We start from the raw sequence: 23,475 nt of genomic DNA on the forward strand, positions 1-23,475 counted from the left end.
ATAGGTTTAGTTTGTGTTTACTTAGCAAAGTCTTGCTCTCTTGCGGTGACATGCTTGAGAGTCATCACTGTATTTTGTTCATGTACTCTTTAGTGCATCGTTCATACAATGAAATATTCTTGTTTGGTTGAGTTCCTTCTCATTTTCATGTGCTATTCATGATTGAGAAAATGAAATATTTGAATATTTTTCATTCAATATTGGCAAGGTGTTTGAATTAGTGAAGAGCTGTATTCAAGTCAAACCAATATTTTCAAAGCTTGGTGGCATGATATGGCAAATTCTACTCTATGATTCTTCTGTCCACAGTGTTCTCTGGCACATTGTGTGCACGTCCACGCAATTACTGGAAGTAAGCATCCTTATTATACTATATACTCCTTTCTCTTCAATACCTTCATTACCTTTTCTTTGATGAGCTGTTCGAATCTTTCAGCTGTCAGGAGGCAGCTTCTGTAATGGTGTTGAGGATATTGAAGACATACAACTTGTTCTCTGCTGTGGACTTGATATTATATTTTTCATGCTGTCCAACTTACCAGAGGTAAAACACTTGTGCTATTGTAATACTCTGATTCATATTAATTGGCTCAACTTTGTCTAGATACGTCTAAGTACACTCGTATCTAGACAAAGTTGAGTCAATTAATTTGGACCGGAGGGAGTAGTACCATTTTCACCACACATTTAAACAGTCCAGTTGTCATATCAACATCATACTTCGTTTTCTGAATTCTGAATGTTTTTTAGTAGAATCTCTGTTCAGGTGTGATTCATCACACAAAACGGCCTCCGTTTCAAATGCAGCTTTGGTCAGATTTGGTCTAGATACGTATGCATGTATCTAGACACGTTTTAGTGTGTAGGTTCGCTCATTTTAGAAAAAAAGCCGCGTCACTTAATTTGAACAGAGGGAGTAGTAATCATGAAGTAATTCCTCTAAATAGCAGTCGATGCTACTCCCTCCGTCCCACATTAATTGACTCAACTTTGTCTAGATCCAGCAGACAGTGGCAGATAATGCGAAGTTCATATTTCAACCTAATTATATGGAAACGAGATGAGAAGTTTGACAATTTAGCGAGTTACATTATTTTTGTTGCTTCATTGCAAGTGGTGACAAATATACCGAGATACAGTGAGGCCACACATGAAGCATCACGAGAAAATGTTAAATCTTGTTTTAGACAAAACTTCATTCTTGTTGCTTCATCGTAAATACATTTGTTCCTTTTAGTGTTGCAGTATGTTGATTCATGTCATTAAGTGCTATCAGGTCATTTTGTTTTGGATGATGATATCATGGTTTTTCTATGATACACAATAGCTTTTGTTTATAATGCTTGCATTTGTGTTTTTCTTGACTCATGTATATTCTTCAGGAGTTTATGCCAGTTGCACCTTTTGTTACTATGGTTTTGTCATCTTCATCAAAGCCATTCCCTTTTGTCACAGCTACAATATCGGCAATGTCATTTCAGAATTCGGTAAGTCATTTAGTTTATTGTTGTGCAGTACTGTCATGTGGCTTTATTGAGCTATGTAACTGTATTTTTGACCTATTTTGTTTGTTTCCACTACTGAAAACAAAACCAAAAACAAGAAATAGATGAACTTATTGTTAGGAAAAAGTTACTTACTTGTTTTCCCATGAGGACCAATATATACACCTACATGTTAGGGGAAGTACTTGTGTTCCCATGGGCACGAGGCCTATAACCATATTCTTTGAGAAAATTCCTTATTTGGCACTACCTTAAAATTGGCCTCCCTATTTGGCCCTAGAAAAATATTTCTTCCCTAACATATAACACTAGTGCATTTTGAGCAGTAACGGTGTTAAATAGGAACATGGAAAGACTCTTTTGCCCTGATAAATTAGGTGACAATTTTTTTTGTTACATAAAACCGCACGTCTTAACCTTGGACAATGCAAACTTTTGTTTCTTACAGATTCTGTGATTACTGCAGAAAACAACACATGCAACTTTGCATTTCATAGTGCCATGGACGACTTACTTTCCATCAAACATACGTTGTCGTAATTTTTTGGTAAACCACACGTCCATCCAACTTGTGTTAGTTAATTACAATAGTGACAGATGGTGTACATAGAACCTGTAGCCTTGCCGTGTCCCAACAGTACAGCCGAGACCTGAGATATGAGATCGGGTCTAAACTCTAATCTGCGCCCAACCACGTTGCAGCCCCATGGCCCTCGCTGAAGGAAGCTCCAGGCCTGCGCCTTGGCCGCCCTCCACAGCCACGCTATGGCTGCCATCCCTTGTGTCTGGGTCGCTGCCCAGAGCCCCGCCTGCCGCTGCGATTCCCTCGCCGCCAAACTGCATCTTGCCCGCTGGTTTAGCGGGGACTCGGGAAAGGGAAGGGAGCGAGAGGCTTATGTTTCGATCGGTTTCGGTTCAATCGGGTCAGCTTTGGTTCGATCGATTGGAGAGGGGCATTCTGGGCCAACAAAAAAACTGACGGAAGAACCTAGCGCCATGAACGGTACTCAGGAAAGAAATTAAGTTTAGATGTCAAATTGGGGAGAAAAAGTTTTCTGGTGTCAAATAATGAAGCCGATTTTAAGGTAGTGTCATATAAGGAATTTACTCTATTCTTTTGTTTTTTAACTTTTAAGGTACTCTGTATTTTAATTGATTCTCTAAGCCTTGTGACTGAGGATGTTTTTTTTTGCAAGGCTTTACAAGTTGCTGCAGCTAGAGCATTATCAATATTGTGCTTCACTGCTTACAGAGTCCAACCTCAACTCATGGAAAATTGTACCTTTATTATTGATGGTTCCGAGGTTAGCAGCTGAGTGATCTAGCTCTGAGTCAAAGTTTGTGGCGACTTGTGTAACTGGTTTCATTCACTACTCGCTATGCTAATATCACTCTTTTTATGTGTCATGTCCTTCTTTCCTAATTATTCAGATTTGGAGATTGCAAGCTAGTATTTCCCACATTCTTGACAAGGAAGAGAACATTAATAATTGTTTGATTGTGGCTATATTCAACCTTCTGACTTCTTTTGTTCGTTATCAGGTATTATTTGTTTCATATTGTTACCTTTTGCAATTTGCACGTTACATATATATAATCTGTGAGGTAGTCTTTGAATAGTAAAGGTAAACTTTATTCATTATTTTATTTAGGAAAATGTCATGCTTAAGTGGATAGTGTTTTCTGTTAACTCTCTCTATTCGGTAGTTCTCTGCAAGGCCAAGTACTCTGTATATTTGCACGAATGGGCCTTAGAAATACACAAGCTTGTTGCATAAAATGGTACCAGAGTGCGTGGACCCATGATCTCCATCACTTACCTGCTGCTGTGCCGCCATTCACCTGCCACTACCATACTTTTGCTGCCAATGTGCTAGGTTTATCCTTTCCTCGTCGCCGAACCTGATCTGGACGTCATTGCTGCTCTCATCTCAAGTTGCTTCTTATAGAGCCACATCAACTCGATATTTCTTAGGCCGTCAGAGAGCCCCTCCTTGGATGCAGTGGCTCCTTTTTTGAACTGAAAACCGTAGCTCCTCTTTGAATTCATGAACTGCATGCATGACATTGCTGGCTCGTCATGGATCTGTCTCAATGTCATCCACTGTCGCTGTAATTCATTCCTGGGACACAGAAGGCTACTGCACTTGCTGAATCTTAGCTGCCAGTAAAGAAACTGGGCAAGATCACTGGTGTTCGAAGATGTCTTGGGAAGTGGTAGACTCAGGAAATTTTGGAGTCTGCGTGAGCCGAGCGCCTAAGTGTGATTTTCTTAATATTTTTTGTAGTGCGTAGGAGATATGCACACGCAAATGCCGATTGCTCACCTATTTTTCCTTAGTAAGAAGTCACATAAAGTACTAGACATTGGGCAAATTCTTGTAAATTCATAACAAGCCAGCTGTTTTTTCAATTATCCACAAACAACATATATTGGATTAAGGAATTAACTAACTGATGATGATCAAAACCGAATGGTTTTGGACAATCAAAAGCGAATTAGTAGTTGCTAGCGAGCAGCTGCTGGCCACATGGCTCAAGAACCAAGAGGCAGGCAGATGGGCCAACTGCTGAACTTGGGTCTTGCACAGAGTGCTGTGCGAGGGAATGTTAATCAATAACTTTCAGTTAGATGTACAAAATCCTGTATATATTATATTCTAACTGGGATGATGTATGCTAAAATTTGAGTATTTGACCATGGCAGGAACACGTGTTATTCCTTTTAGCTCTTGGTTATTATTTTGTAATGTCATACACATTAACTGCAATCAAGAAAATAGGGGCCGATTTCTAGTTGCGTAGCTCTATAATGAAATCGCAAAGCTTCTACTCCCTCTGTCCATAAAAGGATGCTGGAGACTCATCCAACTTCGGATGTATCTATGCACTAAAGTGTCTAGATACACATTTAGACAGACTTGCGACATCCTTTTATGGACAGACGTAGTACATCATTTCCTTTGGACTGAGTCAACATCCATGCCTTTTTGTATAACAATACCATTGTTACAAAGTGGTTGACTAATCGTTAAATAGTCACTCATAGTGTCCCCACATTTCTAATCCAAACTATATGCATTCTGCACTAGTCTAGTTGTCTAGGATCATGCTGGTGCACTATAGATGCAAGTGAGTCACCATTAGGGTACCCTCTACCCTCTTTAGTTCAAAAAAATGAACTAACTTTTCCAATGACATCATCATTTTTAAAGGTTAGTTCATTTTTTTTTGAACTAAGGAGGGTAGAGGGCAGGGTACCCTCTACCCTCTTTAGTTCAAAAAAATGAACTTACTTTTCCAATGACCATTTTTAAAGGTTAGTTCATTTTTTGAACTAAAGAGGGTAAAGAGTTACCCTAATGGCGACCCATTTGCATCTCTGAGTGCATGCAGCATCAATACAATATCTTCGGTATACATAACTCATGTGCTACACTGATGTACATCAAACCATGAGTTTTGCGGCAAAGATTGTGTCAAATGTATTCAACAACTATAAAAGTAACATTACCTACTATTTCTATTGGACATCCTTAATGAGCATCTTCTAGTTCCAAGAATGTGGACTTTATATGACCCAAGCTAGCGGAAAGTGCTATATGTCCCTTCGTCGTCCTTTAGGAAGTTTAGTTTGATCAGAGCTTGACTTATTCATATATTTATGTGCACCTAGCCATAAATATCACACATTGTGACTTGACTTGTTATTTGCTTTGTTGCAGCCTGCTCTTTTTGTTTCACTGACAGAGGAGCATGCAAGGATAAAAGCTGATCGTAATAATTCTGTAAATTCTCAGATCAGTGGTTCCTCTGTTCTCAGCAGTTCAAGAAGCAAATCTAGACTTATTGAGCAAATTTTAGGATATGTTGTGAATTCCACTGAGTTCATGAATAGGTAAATGATTTGATGATGTTTCTTGCAGCCTTTTACCCTATAGTTTGTGTTCCCTCTCTTTAAGCAAATAATTGAGAAATCTATTCTTCTTACTCACTCCGATTTTGGATACAAGGCCACTATCTCAATTTTCAGATACCAAGAAAACAAAGCCAACTAATAAATAGCGTGATTAATGGTGTGGAAAACTACTCGTGTTCCGGAATAATTAAACATGTTGCCTGCGGTGCCTCTTTCTCTATGGCTGCATGCAACATTCACGTTAATGAGCACCATCATACGAGTTAGAAATCTAATCAATTCTTCTCGGGAAGAGATAGTGACCTTATGTAGTTGCAAATTGCATTTTTGTAGTGACCTTGTATTCAAAACCGGAGGCAGTATATGAGAAGTATAGCATTTTTCCGGCTTTATTTGGACATAATTGCATAGAATAAAAACACTTTACATGTCCTTCCATGATGAGCAAGCAGCATTCAGGTGATCAGGGGCAATGGTGCTCAGTTTAATTCAACGGGTTTGACCTGGTGTACCCCATCTGGTAAATTAGTGGACATCTGGCGCTACCATGCAATTTCTATCGTGTGTTGGGGACTTAGAAAGGTCGTATGCATGTGTGGTGTAAGTTAGGCTGTCGGGTCTGCTTGTACTATTTCTAGGAATAGTTCTTTCATGGCTGCAGTTCTGATATCCTTAATGTTTCATTTTAGGTATGCAGTTTACTAAATCATGTTGACATTGCTAATCTTTTTCTTTGCAGATCTCCTTCTTTATTACTTAGTATTCTTGACCTACTTGAGGCATTATGGGAAAATGGTATCCAGTTCATATGCATATTAGATAAGCTCAGAAGTTCTCGAACGTTCTGGGAGAGCTTATCACAGTGTATTTGTGCTACCTTTGATCGTTGTCTTGTTGGCAGTGTTGTTACTGCTGATGAGAAATTTTCTTCAAGGTATTGTTAACAATTTACCTTTTCAATGTGTACACGCTACCAACAGTGCCTTTAGAACATGCAATCCTAACACTGTTGTCTTTTATGTTAGCTACTGTGTCCAGTTTTTGTTAATTTTTTATATGGAAAATAACACTGTTGTCTTTTATTATATGGAGTAATATAATAAGAGAATAAGGGATGTTTTGCACTTGTAGGTATAATTGCCGGGCTAAATTTTTTGAGATCATGTCACATGAGTTGTTCTTGAAAGGAAGATTACTTGTGGAAGCAAAAACTTCTAATCCTGTTCCAGAACATACGAAGGAGCAGAAAGAACCTTTTGCATCTTGTCCAAGCAATGTTGTGCTCAAATGGTTTGATAGTGTTCTTCTGGAAGATTTTGTCAAACATTTGTCAAGCAACGGATACGCGAAGGAGCTTTTTCATCGTGCCAAGGTAACTTGTTCTTGAGTTTTGAAATAAAAATGGACGGATGTCATTTTTCTCTTATCACCAAATTGCTCTGTCTGTGAGATTCCATTGACCTTTGCGCCATGCTTGTTGGTTGGTCACTTTAATTGTATGCATTGTAATTCATGAGCTTAACATGTTTTTTTATATTTCTCCTTAAAAACATGTTCTTTATATTTGTGCATTTGCTTGATATACTTGTGCATGTAAGTTTTTTTACTTCTGATTCATGCTTACATGCATGGTTAGACATTTTAAATGCTTATTGATACCATATTCCCTTTGCCAGGTAGCTTCATGCGTTTGCATCATCCGTCTAATAATGAAGTTGTCCACTGGTGATACTGCCAGTTTGTCTTTCTCGGCAGTGAAGAAGGTCCAGCTAATCTCTAGCAAAGTAAGCCACCCCTGTTCGAGACTCCAATACGGATACTGCAATATGTAGCACTAATAACATCTCTAGCAATGTTTTATTCCTATTTGTCTCATTTTGAACCAGTTACTTTATATCCCCTTGTTATGTTTTATGATAAAAGTCGTTGTATGTAAAAAAGAGGCATGGGGAGGGGTGACTTGATTAAACAAAATAAAAAGATATAATATATTGTATTCAATCAACATGCAGGTTTTTTTCCACAGTATTCAACTGGTAAATTACCATATGCTAGTTCAAAATAAACTGAATAAAGGTAGTGAAATAAAATAGGACAAGATTTTACACCTTCCACAGAGGTTTCATCATGCATCAAGTTTAGCTGCTGAGTTATGCAACCGCATATCTGTGTTGTTCTCGCGCAATTGCTTCTGCCAGCTGCCTGCTGTCATCCCCCCCTGCAGAATACCACCTCCTTACAACGGTAGAGAGATGGAATCAGAAGAGAGGAAGAAGAAAGTGTAGACCCACAACTAAGCGTGTCTTTAATGTATCAATGTTTTTTTTTTCAGTTGTTGAGTCACTGCCACATGTTGAGCCATCTTATATGCTACAATGTCAGCCTGAGGGAGTTATTTAAACAGTTATCTATACCTGAATAGGTAGAATACATGGGTTTACACCTCAGGCCGTAAAGTAAATAAATGACAAAACCGTACATCCTTACATGGGTCAATTTGATTTTACTTGTTTTTTATGTACACTGCAGCTGCTGACGCAGCTCTGTCTTGTATTATGTTTTTTGGTGTGCAGTTGTTACAACACCAAGCATTCGTAGCTCTGCTCTCACAATATGCCCTTCATGGCTACAGGTAATATTTTTTTATATCCATTCATATTTGTTACTCCCTCCGTTCCATAATTCTTGTTGTGGTTTTAGTTCAACAGGGCAAGAGGTATGGAACGGAGGGAGTATGGTTTATGATTATGTTTTATTTGCATAAATGTTGCATTTATTGACTGTAGTTTTCTACTGAACAGTAGTCTGATTGTGTATATGTTTGATATTGAGTCTATGATATTGAAAATTCCCCTTTTTTGTTATATTATACTTCAATTCAAAGAGAAAGCTAGTGCTTGAAGGTTATTTCTGAAACAGTTGTTTTAGAGAAAGTTTTGACATGTGAAGTTCGAAACAGTATAACTGCATTGCAGAACTTTGAATACAAATTTTGTGCTGAATTTCTCGTTTTGGAACTTCATAAGAAATATGGATGGAAAACTGAATGCTAGCTCAGTTGTATGGGCACTATCTATTGCTCCAAGACAGCCGTGTTGGGTTAACCATTTTTTGAGCTGAATTGGATTAACCATTTATCCTTTGTTTGATAAAAAAATTGATGTGTCCCTCTCCTTTTGGGCTTGTTTTTTCTGTAATAAGAGATAAACGGCGGCTTTACTTGATTGAACATATGAGTTAGTAGACCATATGTTTTCTCAAGTACCATAAATACTCAGATACTAGATATCCAACTTCATTGGCCACAACAATGAATAGAACTTTGTTTCTCATACTACCCACAGCACCAAAGTTTAATAAAATAGAATAACCTTGGTGGCCCAGCCCGGTGGTCATCTCTTTAGGGTTGGAATATGGTGCTGCTGGCCTTGCATGTAATAATAGTTAAAGGTTCTTAAATTCAAATTCTTACATTATTTTGATTGTTGTTGGATACAGTTTCTGAAAACCTTATCTTATGTGGAAGCTTTTATAAATTTTGGAACAAAAGATGCTCCCTCTGTTTCATGTTACTTTTCATCCTAAAATTTTGCATTTCCACCAAGGTACCCCATGAAAAGGCTAAGTTGCCTCTGATTCATTTGTTAATTAGCGTAATAACTCTTGTTTTCAGCTGCCCATTGGTGCACCATGAACCTCACACTGCGCTCAGCCTAAGCGTATGCATAAATGTGCTTGGGAGCATTAGTGCTTCTTAGAATGGTTAATCACATTCGTAGTGCACGGGGAAGGTTAATCACATTAGTAGTATGGTACTACATTATTTGTAAAATGGTGCATAATGAAACATGAGTGAAGGATGCCAAGTACTGTGGAACAAATTACTCCTATTAGTCTATTAACCTGTTGAAACATTATCCTTTCTCTTATGTATCGTGTTGACTACATGCTGAATTTGGTTGCACCATCTCATGTATGTTTTTGGCCTTATCTGTTTTTGGCCGTTTGAACGAAATTCTTCAAAATTATTCATGCTAGTTATTTATTATTATCCCCTTAATGTGTGCAGTGGTGAACAAGAACTTACCAGTTTGGTAATCAATGATCTTTACTATCATATACATGGAGAACTCGAAGGTCGTCAGATTACTTCTGGTCCCTTTCAGGAGCTCTTGTGTTTTCTTCTTGAGTTCAAGTGTTTTGAGCGCAATGCTTTGGATCAACCATATAGGGCCTTCCCAGGAGCTACTGACAATATTTTGTTTGATGTTGCACACACTCGGGATGATCTTGGAGTTGAACTTTGGACTCATTCAGATTGGAAACCTGAAAAGGAAGTAGCTGAAAGAATGCTGGATATTATGCATAAAGCAAATAAGATGAAGTGCGATGCTGATGCAAAGCTTTCCACATTGAGGTCCTTTACAACATTTTTATCTGTCTACATTGGAACAGTAAGTTTGTAATTTGAGATCCTTTCATTTGCTTTGAGACCACTATTTGTCCACTGTTTACTCCTGCCATCGGAGATGTAAAGGCGTATTTGTTTGGTTAAGACAAAGACTTTGACCAACAAATTCACAATGATAAGTACTTCTGAATACTATTAACATTAACTTTATGTCATGTGAGTATTACATAATAATAGAGTAATTGTTGGTCAAAGCCTTGTCTTGACCAAACAAAATATTCCGTATTTTTTCTGACAGAGGTAGCACTACTGTTCTTTTGATAATTACAGCCTTAGCGTGGGTTCATAGATCTGTGTTAATGTGTCATTAAGGTCCATCAGTTAAGTGATGGAGTTGTAATGTGGCTGGGCCTTGGCAGTCTTGCTGAGGTAACCTGAAGTTCGTTGGCCTAAAATTGAAAGGCTAATGAGTTCTAGGATCTCGTGTAATTTACTCATTATTGCATTCATCAACTGATCTTACAATCTCTTGCAGAGTTCCAGTAATAAAGTCACCTTATCTGATGGAGGGATTTCCACAACAGCTCTGGAAGCAGCAATTAGATGTGCATGCACATATTTCCAGTCAACTGTTGCTTCGCTATTTCCCGAAGTTGACACCAATGAGGTTTTGTATCCCCTATTGTCTGGGCAAGTGGACTTACTGCTTACTCTTGCCAGGTTCTTTTTTAACCAAGTTAAGCAAACCAAGAACTCTGCTCGTCTCCATCCAGTTATTGTACTTCTTATGAAGACCTCAGGTGCCAGCACATCATTTTTGGTTGATCTCATGCCATCTAGTCCTGCTCTTAAAAAACCAGTGAAGTCCCTCCTTGTTCTGATTTTGTCTCTATTTGGATTCATATACGACAAGGATGACATACAAGATGTATCAGGTGATGTTAATCTGTTTGGTGAATCATCTGTTATAAGTATGAGTTTGTTACCTGTGCTCTGCAAATTGGCTGAGAATAGGGATTATACTGATCTTGCTGTTGGAACAATGGACCTACTATTGAAGGGCTTTATACCTCCTAATGTATGGTTTCCTATTCTACAAAAGCATTTCCGTCTTCAGGCTATACTGCATAAATGTCAGAATGGTGCAATATTGTCTATTCAAGTAATTTTGAATTTCCTCTTGACCTTGGGGCGGACAAAGGATGGCGCTAAAATGCTTCAGTCTGCAAATATTTTTGCTTTCTTGAAGGTACTTCTGAGTCAGCTGTCTCTCGATGACTCTTGTTTCAGAAATTCTTTGAGCAGCCAAGCGAAGGATGTGAATATCTGGGGTATGGCTCTTGCAATAGTCGCCTCTCTCAACCATTCTATGGATGATGATATTTCTCGCAACTGTGTTGCAAACAGTACTATCAGCTTCCTTTCAGGACAAGTTCCGCTGATGTCGTCTTATCTATCTGCACAAAATGTGGGTACACATCATAGCAAGAAAAGGGCAGTGTTGCAACAGTCACAGACATCACTTTCAGCTCTGGGTTTAACTGAGAATATCCTCTCACTTCTGTGTATCTTAGCAAAATATCATTTTCCACACGACACTAGTATGAAGGAAGTGGATTCAGAATTAAGAGAGATAATTATCCACCTGCTTGCATTTATTAGCAGAGGAAATGCATGGACTGGTGATTCCCCAAACTGGAACCCATCTTTCTGTTGCCCTCCTATTGTTAAAGAAGAAGTGACACTTCATGAAGATCCACCACTCATCAGGAGCAATCATGGATGGTTCAGATTTGCTGCAAGCAGTACTCTGTCAACTGCAGCTGTTTCTGCTCCTTCCAATGCAGCATTATCTATAGTGGTCAGAGACAAGAGTAGTGGAGATTCTGGTTCTGCGAAACAAACTCGCTTTACTGAGATGATAGCTGTGCAGATTTACAGAATAGCTTTTCTTATTATGAAATTCCTGTGCAGTCAAGCCAAGGAGGCAGTAAAAAGGGCAGAAGAACTAGAATTTGTTGATCTTGCACATTTTCCTGAACTTCCCATGCCAGATATTCTTCATGGTCTGCAGGTAACTATTTTTTCAATTTTCTTGAAAAACAGGTACCTATTGATATTGCTTTTGGCCTTAATTATTCAGATTAAAAATGTTGTGCTTATTTATAAGGTATGTTTTGTTAGCAACTTAGCACAGAGTTGTATAAGATACATCTAAACTTGGTATCATGAGTATTGGTAATAACTGTATTCCTCTATGCTAGCTTAGTCGGTTAAGTCTTTCTAAGTAGCTATGTATTTTGTTGCCTCATGCCACCCCTACTCATTGCAAATTCTCTAAATTTTCCTTAGTGCTAAGACTTAGAAAATATGTTTAGAAGCTGCAGGGAATGATCTATGACACATACTTGTTTATACTTTATAAACAAGTAGCAGATGGATGCCATAAAACTTGGTGCAGTATTGACTAAAATCTTCTTTATTTGAGTTGTTGACACTATGATTTTGACGCCTGGAAGATTCAAAACTAATTTGATTATTTACATATTTAATTTTGAAGAAAGAATAGTTAGGTATTGACAAGAGATAAGGTCATTAAAATCGTCGTTGTAGTATTCACTTCCAGTGACATCGAATCAGAAGTGTCATTCAAACCATTGATTAGATTAGTTAAGTAAATTAAGTACTGACCGATAAAGCAAAACTCATGTCACCGTGGAGTACATGACAAGTATAAAAGCAATAATTTTGGCAAAATTGTAACTTCAAATTTGATCCTAAAAGTTTAGTCCTACCAGACATCTCTGGGACTGACACATGATTCTGACAAAATTGACATGCCAGAAGTGAGTGATAGGAAGTATAATGGGCCTTTTATCCAATTTGATAAAAAAAAAGGAAAGCTATTCTTTTGCGTGGGTGTACTTTTTTATCCTAATTCACAGCTGCGGCACTCTTTCCAGGATCAAGTGGTTTCTATTGTTACTGAAGTACTGGAAGCAAATGTATCGAACACTCTCGTCAGTGAGACAGATAGGGTATGCCATCTTCTGTTGGTGATCCTTGAAACATCACTTTATATGGAACTGTGCGTGTCCCAGTCATGTGGCATCAGACCCGTACTTGGTCGGTTTGAAGATTTCTCCAAGGGAATTAAGGCTATGCTTCATGGTATGCTTCTTATATATACTATTTAAAACGAGAATCCTAGCAACAACTATTCTTAATGGTTCACTATTTAATGAACAACATGCTTCACAATTTAATTCTTGTTTTTTCTTGCTCTTCGCAGCTTTGGAGAAACATTCTGGTTTTAAACCATTGGTTAGGTCACTTACTCAAATTACGACACTTCTGTATCCTGGGCTTGCTCAAAGCAACTTCCTCATCTAATCCTTGTAAATTGTAATTTTGGTGGCTAGTAAAATCTTCTTGCTAAGGTTTATAGATGGAATTGCTTACTTGTAATGTACATTTATGTATGTATGTCCACCAAGCACAAGCATCTAACGTGATGGCAGTAAGACATCGGCAACAGGTCGGATTGTGGAAGTCTTCATTGACCTGATTTCCATTGATACTGGGTGTAGAGCTAGACACGTGTAGGAGGAAAAATGCTATACTGAAGTTGCTTTATTGTCAATTAATGTTGCCATATATTTCCCTACAACAGTTTTATTGTCCGTCATTGTGGCCCTGGCTGATTCAAATTGTGAGTTATTTTTTGTGTGGGCGTTTGTGAAGTTTTTTGAGTCACATTTCTTCGATGGGGTATTCTAAGAATCAGCAATATGTTTTATGCATGGTGGCATTGCCATTTTATACTGAAATTCCCCAAGTTCGAATGTTTCACCTATGATTAGTTGTGATGATTTGTTGAACTTCGTTTAATTCTAGACAAGGTTCTTTATTGATTAAACTCTGACTTAAATTCAGACTTAAATGAATTCCTGAACAAGTTTAAATCATCGTATGATTTAAGCACCTACTCATTGGAAGCTGAACGTGTAACATATCTGGCCTTTGTACTTCAGGGGCAAACAAGGATGAGCTGAACATGGGGATCCGGCACAACGGAATGAGAGTAATCAAACCACACAATTGCACTGAAAGTATTCCATTTAATAGTTTAGCATGCGGCATGCCTGATCACTAGGGCTACAAATGAGTTGAGTTTGACTGACAATTTGGTTTAAGTCCATCTCAAGCTAAAATTGACAAGATTTTTTTTCATATTGGAACGTAGTTTTTAATTAGTAAGACACACAATGATGTCGAAACACAATATTACTAGATATTGGAAGACATGGTACCTATTTAAATTTTAGAGGGGCAATCCACATACCATTAATGTCTCAAATTGCTCACCTAATTAACCTTATAGATTTTGTTGCACATAGAAAAAGAAAAATATAGGCTAAGATAAAAAAATTACCCCATTTATTTTAAGATATTGCAAAATCATTAGACATAATTATATTATTTTAAGCTAATGTCCTGAAATTGAGCGAGCTAGTGGTCGCTCAAGATCAGCTCGTTTTTAAACTCTGCTCAATTTATTTCGGGTTGATCTCAAATCAAGCTAAAAGAAAAGTTCATCTCGAGCCACTCGCGAGTCTCGAGCTTTTCTTGTAGCGCTATTGATCACTCATGTAGTCCCCAGAATAGCTGGAACCTCAGCAAATCGTTCCCCACCCTAGATCCGTTCTACCAAACATTGCCCTAGTTACTACCAAAGCCAACCTAAACCCTAACAGAAAATGCTTTCCTCAATTGTCATCGAGATTGAAAGCAACCTAAAAGTTCCAAGCAAGGTTAAAATATTCCTTTGGCGCTCCTGCATGGAATAATACTTCTAAAATCCATCTTAGTGAATCGTCATATAGGCTAGAGTGGTCAATGCCCCATCTGCACTAAAGGACCTAAACACGTTGCCCATTTGTTGTTTCAATGTCCAGCAACACAAGAATTGTGGAGATATTTGGGCCTTGCAACGATGATAGAGGAAGCCTCTACTGTTGACCCATATGGCTCTGCAGTCCTAGATCACGTACTACGACACCAAAGCAATGTGATGCCATGCTTCCAGGATATTGGTCTAAAGAAAACTATTTCTGTTGTGTGCTGGTACTTGTGGTGGATCTACCGACGTCGAACTCATGATGAGAATGTACCATCGATGTTCATGTGTATGATGTCAATCGTTGCGATCACAACACGAATTCGGTAGAGGTGGTGAAGAAACTTGATTCTGCAGTGGCTAAATGGAACAAACCAGATCCTCTGTAGGTAATACATGATGCAGATGGTTACTTTTATGCCGAAAATAATGCCAGCTATGTAGGTGCATCTCTGCGAGATCACAAAGGAATTTTTATTGCTGCATCTACCATTGTTCTTCCAAATGTTTCACAATCAGCAGCCACAGAGGTGACTGTTGTGCGAGAGGGTCTCTCCCTTGTTTTCATGTGGGTTGCAACAATATAGTGGCATAGTCTCACTCTATGAAAACTATTAAAAGATGCGTGTGTGTGATTAGATGGTGGAATGAATCATCAGCAACTTTTGCTGATTGTGTGGATTTGGCAACTTTGGTTGGCAGGGTATTTTTCAAACATTGTTTGAGAGAAGCTAATGAAGTAGCCCATGAATTAGCTAGGGTTTCCTTTTCTGATAATAATTCTTGTAATTGGATTCCTAGTTTTATTCTACCTAAACTCCTAAACGATGTAAGTATTATTGGCAATTATTAAATCACACAGCAGGCCCTACCGCTTCCCTAAAAAAAAGAGAGAATTAAAGGGACTTGCCCGCTGTAAATGGCCTAGAGTGGGTCCACTTCTGCTTGACCTGGCAATCTTACCTAATACTAGCCAGAGGCTCTCATGTTGCGATCCGGTAGCGAACCCCACTTTCTGTCTATCGCCGCGGAAAATGTAGCACAAGCGGCATGGATCCACAGACAGTCGTTGAGTCAGTCGTCATTACGTGACGATGATAGTCCACCGAACAATGCAACACATTTCATCGAGATGCAGGTAACATTAGAATTGCTGGAAGTTGTAAGTGAATGTGCAATTCTGAGATGTTTAAGCATACTCAGTGAGAGTTAATATGATTATATCGCTTCTAGGAATGTACCTTGGAAATGGACCGACACCATCCTTAACATGTTCTAAGGAGGAGCTTTTATTTAACTAAACATGGTACCACACTACAGCAAAAGACCCCCCCCCCCCCCCCCAACACAACAACGGGTAGGTCACGGATCACGACCAAAAAAAGAGCATCATCCACAATCATTTCAATAAGATCATAAAGAAGGGGACTGCAGCTGGCATGAACTTCAATTGGGCGACGATTTCATCTCCACATTGTGACCTTTCGAGCATCAGTGCTGCCTTTATGGAGGATGAGGTTAAAGCCGCGGTGGACAATACCGCTAGAGACAAGGCTCCAAGGCCGGATGGTTTTATGGGTGTTTTCTTTAAAACTTGTTAGAACACAATAAAGGTGGACATCATGGCGGTCATCCACCAATTCTCAAACTTGCACACCAACAATCTTCATTGGCTCACCAACAATCTTCATTGGGTCAACTACATGAACATCAGGCTCATCCCAAAGAAAGAAGGGGCCGAAGAAATCACCAACTTCCGGCCAATAAGTCTCATTCGCGCCATTGCGAAGCTTGTCTCCAAGATGATGGACGATAGACTAGCCCCATTCATGAATGTTCTTATCTCTAACGCTCAAAGTGCCTTCATAAAAAATGAGCATCCATGAAAATTTTATTTATGTTAGGAACTTGGCCGGAAAATTGCACAGGTCCAAAATGCCAACCCTTCTCTTCAAGCTTGACATCAAGAAAGCCTTCGACTCGGTTAGATGGGACTACACGATGGACTTGCTCCAACACTTGGGATTCCCAAGTAACTTTAGAAATTGGATTTTGGCTCTCCTCACCACCTCCTCCTCAGGAGTGCTCCTCAATGACATCCACGTAGATCCGATCAAGCATGGTAGAGGGCTTTGGCAAGGAGATCCCTTTGTCTCCGCTCCTTTTTGTGTTGGCCATTGACCCTCTACATCACCTCCTTTGTAAGGCCACCGAGCAAGGACATCTTCACAAAGCTCCGTGGAAGGACTCCCACGGTGCGTACATCTCTATATGCCAATGATGCCGCCATTTTCATGGTTCCCAACAAATATGATATCAACTATCTCGCTTCCATCGTGCAAAACTTTGGAGATATCACCGGGATTGTGAAAAATTGTGCAAAAAGTCAAGTGGTGCCAATTAGATGCGCAAACATTGATCTTGAGCCCATTCTTCAAGATTTCCCGGCCTCTCGCACAAGCTTGCCAATGAAGTACCTTGGCCTCCCGCTCACGGTGAAAAGACTAAAAAGAATTCATTTCAACCGCTTGAAGATAACGTGGCCGCCAAACTCTTGCCGTGGGTTGGGAATCATGTGACCATGGCTCGCCGCTCCACCCTTGTGAAGGCCATTTCTAACTAGCATCGTATCTACTACATCACCGTGCTCAACGTACCGGTTGAGGTGCTCATGAAAATTGATAGTATAAGAAGAGCCTTTCTTTGCGTGTCGAGCGATGAAGTCACCGGGGGGAGATGCAAAGTAAATTGGGATTTGGTTTGTAAGCTAAAAGATTATGGAGGCCTTGGGATCCTCAACCTCAACAAATTTGCGTCCGCTCTTAGAATGCGATGGTTATTGCATGAGTGGAAAGAAGAAACAAAACATTGGGTGCGCCTTGGAAATCCTTGCACCACACAAGACAAAGAGGTCTTCGCTGTGGCTACAATTGTCACCATTGGGGGCGGAAAGAAGGTGTTTTTTTGGGAGGCTCCATGGTTGATTAGAAGATGTCCTAAAGATATCGCCCCCTCATATTCAAATTCTCCAAACACAAGAAATGCTTCGTCAACAAGGCGCTGGAAGATAACTTTTGGGTTACACAAATCAACATGCAAGATGGCTTTACTCTTGAGCACATAATGCAATTCGCCAACCTTTGGGAGCTTCTCCAATCGGTCCAAATGGATGTGAACGACACATACTCTATCACTTGGAAGCTTACCAACAATGGTTGCTACTCGTCCAAGTTGGCCTAAACCATGCAATTTTGGGTCACACTAAATCTCACTTTCCTTCCTTGGTATGAAGACCTTGGGCGCCTCCCAAATGCAAGATCTTCGCTTGGTTGAACATTCAAAATAGATTTAGGATGGCCGATAGATGTCCAAATTGCGGAAGGTGCAAACTATGTAACCAAGTCCAAGAAATTGCTTCACACTTGCTCTTTCAATGCCGGTTCACCATTCCTATGTGGTCAAGCATGAACAATTGGCTTGGACTTCATGGTGTCGATCCTAGATCTTGGCATACTAGACGCTCCATCAAAGATTGGTGGCTTGATGAGATCCACAAGCGTTGTCATGGAAGGAAGGCCTTGGCCTCGCTAGCGATGTTGATTTCTTGGGAAATTTGGAATAAACGAAATGTGCATGTGTATCGAAACAATGCTTCCACCGCTAGCATGCTTGTTTCTAGAATCAAAGAGCACTTTGTGGAGCGGCGGGGGGAGGGGGGGGCTAAGGGTTTCAGCGATGTCGAGAGTAGACTTCTGTTGTTTTTTTACCTTTCAGTCAATTTGGGTTTATAAGACTCTAAACTTCCTTCTCTATTAATGAAAATGGCAAATCTGTGTCTCCTTTCAGGAAAAAAAAACAAAACCAGCCCTTCGTACAAAGCGGAAGGAGGGCACTGAGACTTAGAGTTCCCATCAAAATAACAGTACAAGTTTAAACTGGGAGTGAAAAGTCAACTGGGAGTGAAAAGCCGAGCGACAATACACATGCATCTCCAGAATAATTTAGCCACAAGAAATCAGTACGAGAAAATAGGGATAGGAAGGTACAAATATTTCGGTCAATGAATGAAAATCCATTGGTAAATTAACTAGTTAGCACTTTCTGTCAGAGTAAACAGTTGATGCCTATGAGAGCAGCCTGTAAAAACGTGAACTGAAAATCCGGAGTTCAGTTCATCGAACTCGTGTTTACAGAGCCCCTAATCTAAAACCGTAAACAGCTAAAGGTCCACCTGTCACCTTTTTTCTTTTTTTCCTCTTTTTTTTTTCCTTTCTTCTTCCTACTCTCACCAACAAGCCGGCCTCCACCAACCGCTCGCCCGCAGCTGCGCCGCCGCACCAGCCCGCCGCAGCAGGCCCGCCCCGCCGCGCACCGCCGCGTGCCCCAACACGCCGGCCTCGCCCCGCCATGCGCTGCTCAATGCTGCGCTGCCACGAGCTCGCCCGGCCCCATCCCGGGCCGCCCCGCGACCACCGCGCCCCGCCCTGCTCCGCCTTGCTCCGTCCAGCCACGCCCGCGACCGCCCCGGCCTGCCCCGTCCCACGCCGGCCTGCCCCGCCCTGCTCCGCCCAGCCCCGCCCGCGCCCTGCCTCGCCTCGGCCTTCCCCTGCCCCGCCCCAGCCAGCCCCGGCCCTGCTCCACCCCGTCTCGCGCCGCCCTACGCCGTCAGGAGCTCGCCGGAATTTGGTAGGATTCCGGCGACTGTACCAACAGAAGCAGTTAGCTCAAGCTGAAATTTCAGCGCGCCACGAGTAGGGGTTCGTGTTCGCTCTTTCAGCCCCTACAAATACAGGCTGAGTTGGGTTTTCAGTCTCGGCCTGAAAACTTTTTTTCGATTTTAGCTCGTTTACGGTGACCGATCTGCGCCATTTTCTGAACTGAACCCGTAAATTGGCAATTATTTTTCGATTTTGCCCAATTTACGGGCTCTGCTAGAGATGCTCTGAGCGACTATGAAACACGGCTATAATCCAGCAATAAGGCACGACGAAGCCCAGGTAGATGATACCAAAACTACTCGAGAAACAATTTCACAAACTGCAGATTGTGATCCAAAGTTTTACCTTCTAAGAAAGAACATATTTATTTATCAAAAAATCAAACTTTAGACAGCACAAATGATGTTCCTTTTTTTTTCTTTCTTTCAAGAATGCATCCAGGAAGGTGCATCAACAATTTGTAGAAGAAGAACCAAGCGGCAAGAGGGGTGCGAGCTCCCCACCTAAAGCCTACTCTTCCGTCAGCCACCACTCCGACATTGGCTTGGGCCACTCACGTAAACACGCTTGCCCGTCTCCATGACTCTGCTTCCAATCTTATCAAAATAGCCAGGACACTGCTTCGAAGGGGCACGAGTTGAAGACAATGGCATTGCGATATCGCCACAAGCGCCAGAAGACAAGGATCAAAGCCTTCCAAAGGTCCCTTCGATCCCATTGGTTGGTTGTTTCCGCCGTCCACAAGGAATCAGCTCAGTGTTGGGATCAGTGTTGGGATCGGCCGCTAGTCTGGCTTATGCCGATGCCGGAGCACATCATCCCATACTTCTCTGGGGAGTTTCGTCCTCATGATCACAGAAAGGAAACGTTGTGTATGGATATGGACGTAACAGTTTTTCTCTAAAACTTGATCACAGAAAGGACACTGCTGTATATGGATATGGACGTGACATTTTTTCTCTAAAACTTATAAGCATGTCAATTGGTCGATAAAGGGAAAATCAAGGCTAATCAAATAATGTGAAATAAGAACATTGCATCTAGTACATAATTTACAAAAGGAGACTGTGTTCGTTGCTCCAAAGAACATAATTTACAAAAGGAGAAGGTTGTTGCTCCAAAAAAAAAGGAGAAGGTTGGAATTTGTACAAATTCTGAAGGACTATAGATGTATGTATCTGAACAGGTAATTAACATTGCATTGTGATCTGTATGGAGTAATGAACAATTAATATTGCTAGACAAAGGAGTAGATCGGGAAGAAGTTCCCACAAACGAAAAATAACTAGACATTCAAGCCAACCAAAGAAGAACATGTGAATTAGTCTGTGTTTCATGGAGAACTATGGGGGTAGCTGAATTTGCTTCCAGGATGTGATCGTTGCTGCTGAGGCTACCCTCCAAGAACCTTCCTAATATTCTGCCTCTGTTCCGACGACAGCTTCTTTGGGAAGTCGACATCGAACTTGATTCTCAAATTGCCTCTCCTCCCATTTTCCTTTATAATAGGCATACCCTCCTTGGCGATTGCAAGCTCATACCCTGGTGTCACCACGTCTGTCAGCTTGATCACCAGGTCACGCCCGTCGAGGGTCTTCAGATTGACTGTGGTTCCTGCCAATGCATCCACCAGGTCGATCTTCTGGTGGAACAGGATGTCGTTGCCTTCTCTTGTGTACTGATCATGGGGCTTTTCGTCGATGACGAAGACAAGATCAGCAGGAAGCTGGTTCGGTTGCTCATTGCCCTTGTCTGGGAATGTGATCTTGGTCCCTTTCTTCCACCCGGGCTTTATATCAATTGTCAGGATCTCCGATTCAGTCGTCACTTGCCTGTTAAAAGTTCAGCAGGTAAGAAAAAGATAACTTAGGAGGATATGAAATGGGAATGTGTCAATCATCATGTTCTTCACATCCCCGTCTGATGTCTAGTACTAGTATGGGTCAGTTTGGAAAGTAGGATATGAATTCATGGAAATCTTGCAGGAATTTCACAGGTATCAGTGAAGTTACCCATTAGGCTTCATGACATTCCTGGATATCTTCATCTTGCGTGTTGAACCAGAGTATAGCTCTAGGAGAGTGCAGGGAAGCTTCGTCTCCACAGGCGGCGGCTTCCGAGGCTGGCTAGAGCTGGCACTGACAGGATCATTGTATGATCTGAATTTGCTCTCGCTGCCACCACCAAACCCACCAAAGGTGCCAGCGCCTTCTGTCTGGAACCTCATCGACTTGGCACGCCCCATCCCCTCAAAAGGCTTGCTGCTGCCAAAGAACTCGGCAAACACATCCTCGGCATTCCGAGGATTGAAACGGTGGCTGCTGGGACCATTCATCGACGACGATGAGCCACCAGCGTCCGCGGAGGCCTTCAGCCCCTCTTCCCCGTATTGATCATATATCACCCTCTTCTGCGGATCACTGAGAACCTGAAATGCAGTGGACATTGGTCATAAAATTCACCAATTTGAGCAGTGTATATGATTCTTGCGATCATATTAGCAGGCCTAATATATATTTTTGCATGCTAAAATCAAGATTGACATGACCCGTGACAGACACAATGCCCATGAAAGTGACATGATTGCAACACTTCCTGAATCGAAATCGAAACAGATGGTGTATCAGCGCTGTTCAATCACAACTGTCCTACTTTGCAAGCAGCATTTTGAAGAAGGATAAAAAATGGTAGTAAGTAATTCGGGTTTGATTAAGATACTACCTCGTAGGCTTCGGAGATCTTCTTGAACTTGGCCTCTGCCTCGGCCTTGTTTTCACCGGGGTTCTTGTCGGGGTGCCACTTCATGGCCAACCTCCGGTACGACTTCTTGAGGTCTTCCTCCGTGGCGCTCCGGTTCACCTTGAGCACGTTGTAGTAATCCAGCCCCATCTTGCCCAACGCTCATACCAAGAACAGCAAACCAATCTCTTCCCTCCCGACCACCGGAGTTGCCCCCTCTATGCCAATCCCCCCAAAGAACTCCAACCCCCCCCCCCCCCAAAAAAAAGAAGATCCCCCCGCTCTGCCGACAAATGCGTCGAATTGAGGCTGTCTCGGACCAAGAATTGAGATTTCTAATTACACCAGGAGCAGCAATGGCAGGCGATCCAGCATAGCCGCGTCGCAAGACACCACCGTCCTTTCTGCCGTATACTTTTTTCTCCACTCCAACCGAATTAGCCAAGAAACCGGCTGTGATTTGTGGCGCAATGGATCGAATTGGAAGGGGTCAATGGTATTTTGCCGGGATAGGGAAGAGACAAAGGGAAGGAGATCTTGGAAGGAGGTGGAAGGGGCGACGACGACGACAGGGGGAGACCGGGAGAGAGAGACAGCGGAGCCGCGATGCGATGCGGCATTATTGGCCGTGATCCTCCGCCCATATCATTCTTCCCTTTCCTTTGCAGAAAATAGCTACGCGCCATCGGGGCGGCGTATCACGTGGGGCCGCCATGCGGGCCCGAGTTGATCCACCTGGCGCCGGTTTTTCTCTTTGGGTGTTTCTCATCTGGAAGTCTCTGTTTTGGCTGATTGTCATGGATGGCATTCTTAAAACCAGAGTCGGTTGAAGCCAGGATATATATATATATATTCAGCTAGGCAAACTCTCCCGCTGCTAAAAATGAATGCCAAGTTAAAACACATGGCTTTCATGAGACATATAATGAGTTGGATTTTAGTGAACACATTTTTTCAATTTTTTTGATATACTCTATTGTAGGTTGAGCCGAACGACCGCTAAAATAATATGTCTTTTACTGAACAAATTCAAACTTTCTTTAAAATACTAGTATAGTATGTTAAGCAGCAGCAGATTCGACACGTGTGTTATTTGTAAATGGTTGGAGCTTCAGGCGGCCACCTGTGGTGGAGATCGAGAGGTTTGTGTGGATTGAGGCTTCCTATATTCAGCGAAAGAGAGAGGAGTTCTATAGTTTCGGTCAAAGTGGTACATTACGAAAACCTACATCCAAACGGTAATGTGCACCCATGAAAAGAAAAGGCAGCGAGGAGGTCACCGA

General features: G+C 41.3%; 2 protein-coding genes across 5 annotated transcripts in view; one reads left to right on the forward strand and one right to left on the reverse strand.

Annotated features, from left to right (window-relative positions):
- The window catches only part of LOC127321682 (uncharacterized), a 29,001-nt gene extending 15,483 nt beyond the window's left edge, over window positions 1-13,518 (forward strand). For all 4 annotated transcript variants that reach the window (XM_071823169.1, XM_051350711.1, XM_071823170.1 and 1 more), the window contains exons 20-33: window positions 209-352; window positions 437-544; window positions 1,383-1,487; window positions 2,702-2,809; window positions 2,937-3,047; window positions 5,231-5,403; window positions 6,164-6,358; window positions 6,556-6,796; window positions 7,101-7,208; window positions 7,998-8,056; window positions 9,494-9,878; window positions 10,371-11,909; window positions 12,799-13,006; window positions 13,128-13,518. In XM_071823169.1, coding sequence (XP_071679270.1) covers window positions 209-352; window positions 437-544; window positions 1,383-1,487; window positions 2,702-2,809; window positions 2,937-3,047; window positions 5,231-5,403; window positions 6,164-6,358; window positions 6,556-6,796; window positions 7,101-7,208; window positions 7,998-8,056; window positions 9,494-9,878; window positions 10,371-11,909; window positions 12,799-13,006; window positions 13,128-13,228 — 3,585 coding nt within the window. In that variant the 3' untranslated portion in view covers window positions 13,229-13,518. The remainder of the gene's footprint in view (window positions 1-208; window positions 353-436; window positions 545-1,382; window positions 1,488-2,701; window positions 2,810-2,936; window positions 3,048-5,230; window positions 5,404-6,163; window positions 6,359-6,555; window positions 6,797-7,100; window positions 7,209-7,997; window positions 8,057-9,493; window positions 9,879-10,370; window positions 11,910-12,798; window positions 13,007-13,127) is intronic.
- A 6,951-nt stretch (window positions 13,519-20,469) lies between these two features.
- On the reverse strand, window positions 20,470-22,437 carry LOC127321686 (uncharacterized). Its single transcript, XM_051350714.1, has 3 exons — window positions 22,175-22,437; window positions 21,466-21,881; window positions 20,470-21,285 (listed from the first exon to the last, which is right to left on the reverse strand). The coding sequence occupies exons 1-3, from the start codon at window positions 22,340-22,342 to the stop codon at window positions 20,847-20,849; spliced, it is 1,023 nt and encodes a 340-aa protein (XP_051206674.1). The 5' UTR covers window positions 22,343-22,437; the 3' UTR covers window positions 20,470-20,846.
- Window positions 22,438-23,475: the final 1,038 nt, after the last annotated feature.

This window comes from Lolium perenne, chromosome 7 (assembly GCF_019359855.2).
Source record: "Lolium perenne isolate Kyuss_39 chromosome 7, Kyuss_2.0, whole genome shotgun sequence".
In the NCBI taxonomy this organism is placed as follows: Eukaryota; Viridiplantae; Streptophyta; class Magnoliopsida; order Poales; family Poaceae; genus Lolium; species Lolium perenne.

Bases quoted from the DNA above. Each gene is read 5' to 3' on its own strand.
- LOC127321686 (XM_051350714.1), bottom strand. From the start codon at position 22,342: ATGGGGCTGGATTACTACAACGTGCTCAAGGTGAACCGGAGCGCCACG. The intron at 21,882-22,174 runs GTAGTATCTTAA...ACTGCATTTCAG, and splicing joins AGATCTCCGAAGCCTACGAG to GTTCTCAGTGATCCGCAGAA. The intron at 21,286-21,465 runs GTAACTTCACTG...AACTTTTAACAG, and splicing joins AATGTCATGAAGCCTAATGG to GCAAGTGACGACTGAATCGG.